The sequence below is a fragment of the Trichechus manatus genome, unplaced genomic scaffold (genome assembly GCF_000243295.1).
Source record: "Trichechus manatus latirostris isolate Lorelei unplaced genomic scaffold, TriManLat1.0 scaffold00048, whole genome shotgun sequence".
Lineage (NCBI taxonomy): Eukaryota > Metazoa > Chordata > Mammalia > Sirenia > Trichechidae > Trichechus > Trichechus manatus.
In genome coordinates, this window is record NW_004443984.1 from 4,271,384 (window position 1) to 4,285,506 (window position 14,123).

The window sequence follows — 14,123 nt, forward strand, 5'->3', positions numbered from 1 at the left end:
GTGGAATTGAAATAAACCAGAAGAGACTTTTGCTTTAACATTTCTAGAGTATGGATCACTTTACATTTTGTTAGCTCAAAGTCTTAAATTCCCACCCTTAACCAGGAAACTGAAACAAGTAACAATCACCAGTAAGAAATCCCAGAGACTTGGGCTGGGTTTGAGAGGGAGCTTTGTGCCAAATGCAAACAAAACTGTTGATTCCTCCGCCTGTACTACAGGCCTTGAAACTTCAGGAAAGCAGCTCAAATGTCGCACCCAGACCTGCCTGATCTCAGAGGGTGACTGCTGAATGATGGCATAGGCCTGCCATGGAATATTCCACACCAGCTGAGAAGGAGGGTTAGGCTAACTTGGAAAAATGGTTTTGATATAATTTAAGAGAAAAAAGCAGGACACAAAACTTGCATAAACACTATAGCCACAACTATGCAAAATTAGCAGATGAGATGAAAACACAACAAAATTTTAACAGTGTTTTGTGTCTAAGTGGTAAGACTAAGTGACAACTTTTCCCTTTTCTCTGCCTAAATTTTCTATAATTTTTTTATAATTAAAATATCTTCAAATTGACCACTGAAGAAAAAACTTAAACAAATGCTATGCTAATTTACGTGATTCTTTTTAATCCAGTACTTAGATAAAATAATTGATTTTCCTCATTGCTTTTTCTATTTCTGTCTAGATTTTTTTCCCACACCAGAATTAAAAAATATTCTTGGCTACCAACAAAAATCTGTTTTTAAATATGTTGGGTAAAGAATTCAGAAATCATGCTGACAGAAATAGGGTCATTTTGTAAGATATGTATTTCTCAAACCAAAAGAGGACTTTAGACTAGCTTTGGCAAGTTCCCATACTTTTCTTGGGAAGGACACTACAGGCAACACTTAGTCCCAAATTCCCCACCTTCCCCCATATTCCTTTACCTTAGTGATCTATCCAGCACCTTCTGTCCACATTCTCCTAGCAGACCAGAGCCTGCTCCATTCACTCAGTTCCTTGTCCCAATTTCATTCATTTATTTAACAAACATTCACTAAGCACTTTATTTTTATATTGAGATATAAAAATGAAGAGACCCAGCTTCTGTCCTATGGAAATTTTTTCCTAGGGAAAAAAATTCTCAAAATAAACAATTACTATACAACAGGGGTCAGCATACTTTTTTCTGTAAAGGTCACATAGTAAGTATTTTCAGCTCTGTGGGCTACATGGTCTCTGCTCCAACTACTCAACTCTGTCACTGCAGTGTGAAAGCAGCCGTAGACAATACATAAATGAATGAGAGTGGCTATATTCCAATAAAAATTTATTTACAAAAACAGGCAGTGGGCCAGATTTGGCCTGAAGGCCATCGTTTGCCAATCCCTTGTATACTGAATACTACAGAACATCCCATGGAGCTTGGAGAGCTTTAGAAACAACTTGAAGGACTGCTTGTCCTTTCACAGGGAATGGCCATCAAACCTTATTGATCAAACATCAATCTATAAGATTCTCCTTAAAAGTGGAGTAACAATGAATTTTTACTCCCGAAAGTAACTGAACTAGTTCCTCAAAAATAGCAGTTTTTAACCTTGGTATTGAGACAAACACAGTTGTAGAGGGTGTCACAATTTATTTGTTACTAATAGGGCTGCTAACTGAAAAGCTGATGGTCTGAACCTACACAGTGGTTCTGTGGGAGAAAGATCTGGCAATCTGTTTCTGTAAAGATTATAGCCTAGGAAACCCCACAGGGCAGTTCTCCTCTGTCACATGGGGTCACTAAGAGTAGAAAACAACTCCACGGCACCTAAAAGTAACAATACGGTACTGGTTTTCAAATTTTTATTTTTTTTATCTATATATAAAAAAGGTAGATCAATCTTATCCCTAAAACATACCTGTGGAAGTTACAGCCAGCATGGAACTGTGCACAACCCTGGGTGTGCCTGCAGAAGCAAAGGGCACGTGTACATACTGTCAACCCATGTATGTTTGCATTCAAAGCGCCTTAGAGACCACTGAGTCCAGCCCTCTCCCTCTGAAAATAACAAACTCAGTCTCTAGCTAATGATTCAAAGATGTTAGGTTTGGATTAGTCTTATTAACACTGATCAAACTTACTTGAAGTCAAACAAGAGGAAACAGAGGAGACAGCCAAGAAGGGTGAGAGGAATTAAGATAAGGCCTCCTACAACCAAGCTGGATAATGCACTCAGATAGATACCCTTCTTTTAAAACTCTTCCATTGTTACTCATCATAGAAAAATTTAAAAATGCATGAAAGCACAAGGAAAAAATAAATGCTGCCATACTATCATGGGGGCAATAAACTATTAATATTTTGGTTCCTTTCCCTTCAAATTCTTTTCCTGTGTATAATAGAAAAAAATTTTTTAAATAAAATTGCTTTATGCTTTCTTCATAAGACATTATGTCAAGCGCACCTTCCCATACTGTTTAATATGGCTGTAAAATATGATTCTGTAATGTCTGTATTAGGAGTTCATCAAATGGATGGAGGTAAAATAAATATTTAAATTTTTCCCCCACTGTTGGGTATTTTGGTCATCTTATTTTTTATAATACTACATTAAAAGTTGAAACTAATCGTACAGAAGTTTACAAAACAATTTAAAAATATTTTCTATTTATTTAGTTGGCGGATCCCTGGTGGCACAGTGGTTAAGAGCTCGGCTGCTAACCAAAAAAGCTCAGCAGTTCAAATCCACCAGCCACTCCTTGGAAACCCTACGGGGCAGCAGTTCTACTCTGCCTTATAGGGTCGCTGAGGTGGAATCAACTCAATGGCAACGGGTTTTTATTTAGGTGGCAACAGGTAGTTTCCTAAAACAGAGCAATACTCTGAGGCCCTATAGTTTATAGGTTAGGAAATTCAGAGTACACATTAATGAGCCCAGGAGCAGGCATAGGGACACTAGATTCATGTCATCTCCCCTAGTTTACTGGACAACCGGCTGTCTGGGTCCTTGAACTTCTCTGCCACAGACAGATCAGGTAATAGAGTCAATCTTCCACTCAACAGTACAAATGGGCCAAGCAAGACAGTATCATAGGACTGAGCTTGGACTCCTCTCTCTGCAACAACCAACAGAAGAAAATTCTTTTGACTTCACTGCTATTATTAAAATTGTGTAAGAGAAAGGATGTTAAAAAGCTTGTGGCAGATACATTTTCAACTACAAAAGGTCTTAGTGGATTTCTAGGATATTGTCTTTGAAATAGAAGGTCAGCTCAATTGGTTTTTATCCATGGGCATATGGAAGAGGGTTCTCTGCTGAATGTTTTCTCTGCAGGTCCTGATGGGCAGAATGCCATAACAAACAGACATGAATGCCAGACTGGCATCAGCAACTGCATGGTATGCTTCCAAAAATGGCCTGGGGGCTGTGAAACCTGTTGAGCCTTTAGCAAAAGAACCCATATTTCCCTCAGCCTAGCTGCCAATCAGAAAATTAAACAAACTAATAATCTAGTTCATACAATCTACAACACTGTAAACCCTCCCTCCTAGAATTAACTGTCTGCCCTTAAGTAAGCCAAAGGAAGAGGAATATAACTTATTGGAGGGAGGGAGTTACAACTGCCCTCTTGAGTTAAAAAGAAAGTTCCAGTCGAGATCTCACATTCCAAATTGAAAGATCTGAGGTAAAAGGAACATATCTGTGTTTACTTAACGCATACCAGATAAAATACAGCACAATTAAGTCTGAGCCAGCCCAGGTAATACAAAAACACTATTATTTTAACTAAAGATGAGAAAAGGAGCATTTGTGATTATGTTTAATAATCATTTGACACTGTATTTGCCTATGCAATTTCTAGAAAAAGTTTACTTTTCAAACCCCAACTCCTCCAGAGTTATCTGAGAATAATTTACATTCTAAGTGGAAAAAACAAGCACAAGGTGTAAAGAACAGCACCCCCTTCCCCTTTTGTATCTGTTTTACAAATAAAGAGGTCTGCATGAACAGGGCACAAACTCTTCTTTTTGTGCCTGTGCCAAAGGAACTTTGAATTCGGATATGCAAACAGAAAAGGACAGGACTACAGAAGTACCTCTCAATATCACTAGGAGAATCAAATTTCATGTAAATCTGTCAAATGTGGTAAGTAATCACTGTCATCTCTTATTCAGAACACTGAAAAAACCTGAGGGGAAACTCGTTGTAGGGCAATACCACGGAGTCAACAAACACTTAGGATGTCGAATACAGCAGGGTTAAGAGTCACAGTATCTGATCACAAACAATTCCTACAGGCCCATATGGGGTGTCTGTTTTTCAAGACGTATGTCAAGTTTACTGGAAAGCGTTGGCAAGGACATAGCACACACACTTACCTTACCAGTGCATCTGGTTTGCTTAGCTGGTTGTTAGGAATACAGTTTTCCATTAAGTCCTTGTGTGTACTTGGGCTTTTGCTGGTGCATTTCTGCTTCTTCTCATTTTTACTAGACGAGGAAGGAATGCTTCCATTTGTGGCACTGTGACTTCGAGGTGAGGAGTTCACAACTCCACTGGCATTTTTGTAATTTTTTGAGGAAGCAGTGCATGAGTCCTCTTTCAAGAGATTTTCTGTACTTCCCACAAGATCGTTATTTAATCTTTTACTATTGATATGGTTCTCCATATACTCAATCTCTTGTATTTTAGAGTCTACAGGTTGTAGAATATTGTTGTTATTTATTCCAAGGTTGTGTTTTTTGGCTTCCTTGTCCTTTTCTTTCCCTTTTTCTCTGTATTCTATCTCTGGCAAAGTTGTGGAGAGTTTTTTGTTGGCTGGGATACCTCCGTTGTGGTGTATAAGGATCGAAGAATCCATATCAGGTAATCCTTTGGCTGCTACAATACCAAAAACAAACCAACAAACAAAAAAACCCACACCAGAATATTTAGTTTTTTAAAAACATAAAAGAGATTGAGTCAGCAAACTCTAGTATCTATGCTTAGAAACTCACTATAATTTGCAAACTCATTAGAAGCAATAACCACAGCACATTATGTAACTTTAAAAGGCAAATCCAAATAAACTTAAGAAGGCGTACATTTAGAAAATCGCCATCATTTATAAATGCCATCCATTAAGTTTTGGCCTTCAAAATAAGATCAGGATTTTTTAATTAAGTCATACTTTATATATAAGTCAAATCAAACTTGTCTATCACTGGGTGAGAGGACACAGGTATCCCTCTTAGAGGCCATACTTTAAAAGAGCCAGGATTAAACAAACTGCTAGTAGCAAATTTGCTGAAAAGAAAGGGGTTAAATGAAACAAAGTAGGGAATGTGATGTTTGAATACAGGACATTTATTCATTTTCTTGACTCTAGTGCTGAAGTAATAAGAAGTGTGCATCATTTGCCAGGCCTACACTTTTCAACTTGTTGAAGACTACTTGAAAAGATATTTTTGCACCACACCAGAAAATAAGATTTTGGACTGACTAAAAACATGACCCTAAACTTCCAACATTCAAACCAAAGAAAACTGGTATCACTGTCAATTCATCCATTTCTATTGACTAAATGCCTATGAAAGAAGCCTTATTAGAAAGGGTTCAATTTAAAATACACATTACATTATATGAACCATTTAGAATAGGACCTATTCATCTTTGCTCTATTCAGAAAAATCTTGACTGATAAAACTCAATTCTACATGTCCACATGTCTATCTTGCTTATACTTTTTTTGCTCGCTTTAATTACAAAACTACATAGTTATATATTATCTTGCTGCTGAGAATAAATATTTTTAAATATTCATAATAAAAAAAATATTTAAAAAATACAACGAACATATTTAAAAGCACACAGTCTTCAGACAGTAGGCAGGAAACATCACCCACACTCCATGAAGTATGACCAAATAAAGCAATGGCCCTGAGAAGGAGCTCCGGGGAACAGGAAAATCCTTATTAATCTTTCAAAGTCCCAGGAACTTTTCCAAAAGAGAAGATTCTACTGGCATACAAGATAATAACTAGCCTATAGAGCCAACAGCTTTAGAGTAAAGACCTACCTTCCTCAGCTTCTTTTTCTTGCTTCTGTAGCATCTGCTGTTCTGGAGGGAGAGCTTGTTGAAGAAGCTGCATGTAAAATTCGTTCTCTTTTTGGACTTCCTTTTGCTTCCTTAACCGCATTTTGTAGCTTACATAACTTTTGAAGCCAAAGCCCAAAGTCACCACAGGGTACCCAATACTAGAAAGAAGACAATCCAGCTAGTAATTTTAAGTTAAAACCAATAACACATGCATCAAGCACACAATGACATCTATCACTACAATTAAAAAATAAATTCTAGCTGATGATGGCAGTTGAAGATAACATTCAGTTAAACACATATATAAATATAATGCTGCTAGGAAATAAGAGGCGAAAGCACACAGAACCAACTCCCAGGGAACAGCAGGCCTGCTACACCATAAGAAAGAAGAAGCTTCCCATCAGACTTTGGCGTTCTTCAAACTAACTCAAAAAGCCACCACACTGACTGGTAGATACGGTGGCTAATGTCTTGAAGAAACATTTTTTTAAAATATGGAATTGCCTTGTATGTCAGAACTTAGGTATTTATATGCTTTTAATAACTAACAGGGTACAGATTTTATGGGTGGCTACAAATATTTGGTTTTTAATACTACAAGGCTGGGTCAAATTCAGATGACTGCATTAACTTAATCCTCTTGCTGCCTGACGGGTGCTGTCACCAGCTATTCTGGGAAAATTAGTTCATAAACACTCTGTCATACATAAATTCAAGAATCATTTTAAAAAGGATTAGATAATTATCAGTGCCAACATTTAGTTTGTACTACCAAGTTAAATCAGCTATACTTACAACTCTAATCTCTGGGATAATAAGTGGGAACTATTTTCATTCAACTCATCAGCTTATCTAATATCTTTTCAAAGCTTCTGCAAACACTGTCAAAACCCATATTAAGCTTCATCAGCATTAAAATTTATCAATTATAATTAGTCTAAATGCGGTCTCACTACAAATTTAAAGTGACAAGTTTTACTGACCAGGTTTATTTAATTCACTTATTTGTGAAAAGACTTTAAAAATATTGGAAATGGTATATTCTTAGTTGATTGTTTTGGTTTCTGCTATAAATGTTAGCCAAAAGTGGTGTATTTAAAAGAAAAACATACATCAGATGATTTCCACAATAGATATAAACAAGAATCAAGCTTACTTTAAAAGATGTTTTGTGGTTAAAGTTAAATGAATAATAATATCTTAATGTTCATTTATATTGCACAAAGTGTAATCATTAATAATACTCTTGTACTTTTTAAAATAGGCCAAGAAAATTCTAAGTTCATTTAAGCTTCATGAAATAGCCATATATTTCATCAAGACTTTTTTGAATCAATATCGGATTATAATAAGAATAGCTAACATTTACTAGGCCCTTATTAAGTGCTTGGCAGTAAGTTAAACACTTTACATATATCACCTCTTTTTCATGGCCAAATGAAACAGGTCCTCAATAGACAGGTAAGAAAACTGAGGCTTCAAGAGGGTGATGTGCCCAAGGCAACACAGCTATTAGGGGACAGTGCTGGGATTCACACGCTCATCTGCCTGAATAGAGGACTATGATTTTTACCACCATGCTATGCTGCTTTCCGGGCTCATGTAAAATCTCTAAGAAAAAATTTATAGTTAAATTTACCATTTTACATTTAAATATTGAAATGAATTATAGATTAGGAATACACATAACACTCACCAGTGAGCAGCAAACGGACGACAAAGGTCTACGTGAAAATTTTTGAGATCTTTAAATCTAATTGCTGCTTCAATATAAACAAAGAGTATCCAGAGGGACACTGTAGGCAGACACACTCCCCTTTCTGTGGGAAAGCAGCAGAGAGACAAGCATCAATGACACATTAATGTAACAGATGAATTGTTCAGGAGACTGATTCAGCTACAGTAACTTTCATCAAGACTTTCAACTAAATGAATTAATAAAAAGCAATTTGATCCAAACTAAAGTTCTTATATGACGAAAGATGCCAAGATGCCATAAAAGCAAAGATAAAGTTAAAAGACAAACATTCTGGCGGAAAATGTTCACTATATAAAACAAAGGATGCATAGCCCTCACATACAAAGAGCTCCTACAAATCAATAAAAAGGCAACTGAAGGGGAAAATTTGCAAGTCGTCAAAGAAGAAATACAGATGGCTAAAAATCATACGAAAAACTGGTCAACTTCACTGTTAATCAGGGAAATACAAAGTAAAACCATAAAATTCCATTTTTCTAACCTCAGGCAAAAATTTTAAAGACTGGTAACGGTCCGTGCAGGGGGAAAGTTCATTCTCATATCTGGCAATAACGTAAACTGGGACAACCTTTTTAGAGGGCAATTTGGAGGTATAATTAAATTTAACATACTTGTACCTTTGACCCAGAAATTACACTTCTAGGAATCTAGCCTATAGAAATACAAAAGAGCCCTGGGATAAATGTATAAGAACATTCACTGTAGTACTATTTACAGTAGTAAACGTTCAGAATGAACTTAAATGTCCATCAACAGCTATTTAATTATGATAAATCTATACAGTGAAATACAATACTGCTTTTCAACAGAATGAGGAAGATTTGTACTGACAAGGAATGTTATACAAAAATAATTTTTTAATTAAGAATGAGTTGCAGCTCAAAGAAATTTTTCTGACATTTAAGTATTGTTCAAAAACATTTTTTTTTTCCTTAACCACAAGCTCATATTCCTTTTGCAATTAAAAAAAATTTTCAAGGGAGGAAAAAGCAAATTGTAACAAGGTAAATAGGATGCAAATAATGGGATAATCTTCACTGGCCTTTTAGAATCAATACCTGTAGGATATAATTAATGTACTTGATATCACTGAATTCTATACCTGAAAAATGTAGAATTGGCAAATGTTGTTCTATATATATATTTACAACAATAAAAAAAATCTGCAGGATAGGTCCAGCTATGTCAAAACATGATTAATAATGGGGTAATTTATGAATGTGGACTACAGAGGCACGAGGTGCAGTAAGTCTGGAAAGCTCTTTTGAGACTACGTAAGACAAGAAAGTTACAAAAGAGAGAAAGAGGAGGAAAAAACAGTGACCTAAAGAACTAAATGGCTTTTTGCTAAGGAACTCTGGGATAAAACTACAGAAAAATGATAGAATCTCAGAACTAGAAAGAAGATCATTTAGTCTAACTTCCTCATTTTATTAAAGAGAAAAGTGAGACAGACACCGAGTTTAAGCAAATTGAGTCCAAGCTCACAGAGGTTGTTCTGAGTCTGCTTTTAACTAGAACTCAAGTCCCCTTAGACCTAGTCTGTGAGATAAAATGACATTGGAAATTCTGTGAAGACAGCTAATGGCTTCAACCATTCTTATGGATTTAACATACCAAAAAATTTTTTTCCCACAGTGTAAAAACAAAAACAGCAAATCAGAAGATAATGCATTTTCAAAATCATTTCAAAATGCATTTTCAAAAATTTGCATTCCCTATCCCTATATGATGTTCTAAAGTTATTATAAATATAATAAGGACACTGTAAGAACAAATTATGGAAAAAAATCCTGTAATTCTACAACTATTAAAAAAAATAAAAACACGCTGAAAGCATTTCTGAACAAGTACACATAGTTTTGTATACTGGTTATTTCTCCTCTTAACAGCAAGGGAAAAATGTTTACAATAATTTCATCATTCTTTTGTAGCCATATAAAATTCTGTCAACCATTCCCTATATGCTTAAGAATTTTAAATTTTAACAACTGAAAGAAAAATTAGCCTCAAGTTATATAAACTGTACTCATATTTGTCTGGTTCAATAAGGACACAATGTTTTTTGTTTGTTTGCTTTTTTAAGCACCAGTCATCCCAAATTAAAACATATTTCACAATTTAGCTATTCTAACACGCATTTCTGAGCCTAGGGTTAAAGAAAGGCCAGTATCATTTATGACATTAGGATCACTGCTGCCCTGATGGGCCACTCATTGAAATAATTCTCAATAGGTTCCATTAATAGTTACTAAGTAGTTTCTTCTCAACTACTAAGACATTATTAATTTAGGGAATTGCCATAGTTTATCAGTCACAGAAGAGTGGAGCTGAAGGACTCCCTTAGACATTATCTAGACTATTCCACCTTCTGTGACAGAGAAGAAACTGAGGCACAGAGAGGGTGAGCGAAGGATCTTACCCCACCAGGTGCACTGTAAACGGCAACTCACTCAAAACTGAGGCCCAGGACAAGGAAATACAAGTAGAAACTGATGTACAAAAAAATCACTTTAGTTACAATAAAGCAGACTAAAGAACCTTTGTGCTAGCTTATAAATCAAATCAGATACAAGAGAATGCTAAATATGGAAAACACCATGCTCATGCTGGACACTTTAAATAGAGCTCCATGTGTCTTCTACATGGACCAACATTATCCTCTTAACAGCTCTGAGAAGAGGATGAAATGCTGCTCCAGAGAGCTTTTATTATTTGGTGCTCCCTCAGTAGTCAAAATCCTACAGGTTGCAGCTGGGCCTAAGAATGAAGCTTCATGCATCTCTGCAGACAAATGTGATGCCCTGTGAACCAATCCTCACATCCCAGTGCATACCACACTCAGGCTTTCACAGTGGGGAGGAGCTGTCAAAACATCTCATCTGACCTTAGTTTGAAATAACAGAAGTATAGCTCTAAGAAGAATGGAGGTGACTATGCAGCTCTGCTCTAGTAAGAACTTACCTGTAATAGTACAATTTGGTTAAGAGAACCAAGGAACTAGGGAGACCAGGATGGTAAGAATACTTAAAATACCATATAAGGAAAAGTTGATGAAACCAGACATGTTTTTCCTACAGAAGAGAGGACTTGAAAGGTTATGATAGTGTCTTTAAATATCTAAAGAAATGCTAACATGGCTAACATGGAAGAAAAACTATACTCATTTAGTGTGTTCCAAGGCAGGGGCCCACTGTATAGGCTTGAGGGTATGGTCTGTAGCCCCTTGAAATTTTAAGGAAAAGTTTTGTGCACTCCTATGTATCTTTCTGGGGAAAGCCTCTTTAGATCCTCTAAGAGATCAGCAAGTCCCAAAACAGTTAAGAGATATTGGGTCAAAAGTAGAAGGAGGAAGATTTTGGCTCAGTATAACAAAGAACTATTACAGCTGCCCAAAAATGGAATAGGGTGCCAGGAGTGGTAGTAAGTTCCTTGTCCCTGCAGGTTTTCAATCAGAGGTGAAATCACTGTGTGCCAGGGATGCTGTAGCAATTCTTGTGCCAAATAAGGGTTCAACTAAATGACCTCTGATGTTCCTTTCGATAATGAAATCCATGAACATTTTTCCTATTTGGCACGTGGCTGTCTTTAAACCTACCTAAATAGAAATCATTTCTTTTTTTGCTTGTTTGTTTTAAATGGCTATCTTTGTACTCAGGGTCAGTAACTGAAATACCTACAATCAAGATGTCACATCATAAGGATAATCTTCTGATTCAAATAATGAAAAAAAGACAAAATATATTTTTTAAAAAGGTGTATTACAACCTATTAGGAAAAGGCAACTTTAAAATATCTACTTAAAATCAACTCTAAATGATGTATTCAAAGAAATCATATTTTTAAAATTTGAATTGAAGTTTTCTATCCATCTAAGATATCACTAAGACTTACCTGTGTGCCATACGTACTGAACCCATACATACGTGCTAGCAGCAAAAAAAAGCCATTGTATGGGGATGAACAGCAGGCATATTATATTTGACGTGAATGCTACACAAACAAAAAATACTGAGAAGGCCTAAAGGGAAAAACAAAACAAGATGAAAAACAATCTTAGAACTTGTTACTTTCAAGCAGACGCTGTTAAAAACATGTTGGACATAATCTCTGAAACTACCATGCAATAACTACAGAGCCAGTCAATAAGATGAAATTTTAAACATTTAAAATCAACCTAAAGATATATTAAAATAATGGTTAATTTAACATCAAAGAGTAAAACTATGGTCGTCAAACATGAAGAACTGGACCAGAACAAATTAAGGCTGGCCCACAGAGAGTTCATTTGTACTCCACAGGTGGGTTATCTGAAAGAACTTGAATTTTAACACAAAAAAGTTTCCTTTCTCCGACAAACCATTCCTAAAGAGTCTCATTCTTGAAGGATAGGCCTACTGGAGCACAGACAAACCAAAATATTAGTAAGAACTATGATGATGTTAATAATTTCATGACATAGCTTTCCTCTGGGCCCTAGTATACTATCACCAATAGGACATGAGCTCAAAACCATCTTTTCAGAGCATGGATTTTCTCCAGGCTTGGGTAGAGGAGATATAGGTTTAGGATGTGGCTATGGAACACAACAGAACTAACAGGTCAACCAAGGGAACAAGCCCAGGCCTGTACCCTTGTTCTAACACAGTAGTTCTCAAAACATAGCATGGGGATCCCTAGAGATCTCTGAGACCCTTTCCGGGGGTCTTCAAGGCCAAAATTATTTTCATAATAATATAAAGATGTTATCTGTCTTTTTCACTCTCGTTTTCTCAGGAGTTCAGAATTTTCTAGAAGCTACATGACATGTTATAATGCAATAGACTGAACTCAGAAGTAGATACGAAAATCCTACTGTCCTCTATTAAGCCAGACATTAAAGAGATTCCCAAAAAGGTAACCACTCTTCTAATTCTTTTTTCGTTCTGGAAAACGTAGTTATTTTTCATTTTTAAAATGTCGTTTATATTGACATGTAATGAGTTTGTTACTGTTATATTTAAGTGAATTAATAAATAAGTATTTTTAAATTTTCTCAGTATTAATTTCAAATACAGTAAACATAGATGATGTAACCACCCATAAACAAAATCTCCTCAGAGCGCTCAATAATTTTTAAGAATGTGAAGGGGTCCTGAGACCAAAAAGTTTGAGGGCCACTGTTAAAACTCTAACTCAATCAACAGCACAGTGACAGGGGCTCCAGAAATATTTCAGAGTGAGATTGGAGTAAGCAATTATTGCTTCCTCCCCTATTCTGTCTCCCTCCCGAAGTCCTCCTCCCCACGCCACCCCCACTTCTAACTGGAAAGGAGAGGAGGCTGAAGTGAAACGATTTGATCAGTGAGTTTAGGCAAAATAGCTGTAGAGGCCAGTTGCAGCCCACAGACCCAATAGAGTCACCTAAGTATTGCTAATAAAATCTACCTTAAACAGTTTCACTATTAGCTAATGAAGATTTTCTTAGAAGGGTAATTAAACCCCTCATTCTTGGAAAACATGTATTAGTAAACATACCAGTCCCTGATATCTGAAGGAATCATAGACGCTTCTGATGAAAAGCCAGAATGGCCACAGGTATTCAAATCTGAACTCCAGGACAAAATCAGCCAGGAGGACAAGTGCCCACACTACCAGGAATTTCAGGTATAAAAATGTACTGCAAAATATAAAAATAAAGAATTCAAGGTCATTTGTGAAAACCTAGAAAAAAACAACACAATGTTTCTGTTTAAAAGAGACAAAAAATTACTTCCAATACCATGAAAATAATGGCGATTAAGGGTAGAAAGAGACACTGCAATGGCCCACCTAAATTTTATTCTGAGCCCCACAGCTATCAAGATGACCAAAAATTCCATTTGAGATGGAAAACAAATAAATAAATCTCACCACTATTTAAAAATGTGCTAAATATCTGACTTCAGTATACTGCAACACTCTCAAAATTACAGCTTTCAAGCTGTTCTTCATTAGAAGAAAATGTCACGGTTGAAAGGCTTCAAATTTGCTGTCTCCCCACCCCACTACATCTGTTTGCAGAGTATTTGAAAATTTTTTTTTTTGACATTTTTGCAAATCTCTTTAATACCTGGTTTAATACAAGGCAGATGTTTCTGCTTTCATCCTATTGCCAGACTTTTTTTTTTTTTTATCGTACTTTAGATGAAGTTTTACAGAACAAATAGTTTCTCATTAAACAGTCTACACATACCGTTTTATGACATTGGTTAACAACCCCACGACATGTCAACACTGTCCCTTCTCAACCTTGGGTTCCCTATCACCAGCTTTCCTGTCCCCTCCTGCC

At 36.1% G+C, this 14,123-nt stretch overlaps 1 protein-coding gene across 2 annotated transcripts in view; it reads right to left on the reverse strand.

Moving 5' to 3' along the window:
• MACO1 (macoilin 1) overlaps nt 1-14,123 on the reverse strand; it is a 63,222-nt gene that overhangs the window by 30,709 nt on the left and 18,390 nt on the right. Inside the window, exons 2-6 of one of the 2 annotated variants that reach the window (XM_023732094.1) lie at nt 13,331-13,472; nt 11,708-11,834; nt 7,751-7,874; nt 6,031-6,209; nt 4,352-4,853 (exon numbers count right to left, since the gene is read on the reverse strand). In XM_023732094.1, the coding sequence (XP_023587862.1) occupies nt 4,352-4,853; nt 6,031-6,151 (623 nt within the window). In that variant the 5' untranslated portion in view covers nt 6,152-6,209; nt 7,751-7,874; nt 11,708-11,834; nt 13,331-13,472. Of the gene's footprint in view, nt 1-4,351; nt 4,854-6,030; nt 6,210-7,750; nt 7,875-11,707; nt 11,835-13,330; nt 13,966-14,123 lie in introns of those variants that run through there. The other variant, XM_012555789.2, reaches the window with a different exon arrangement.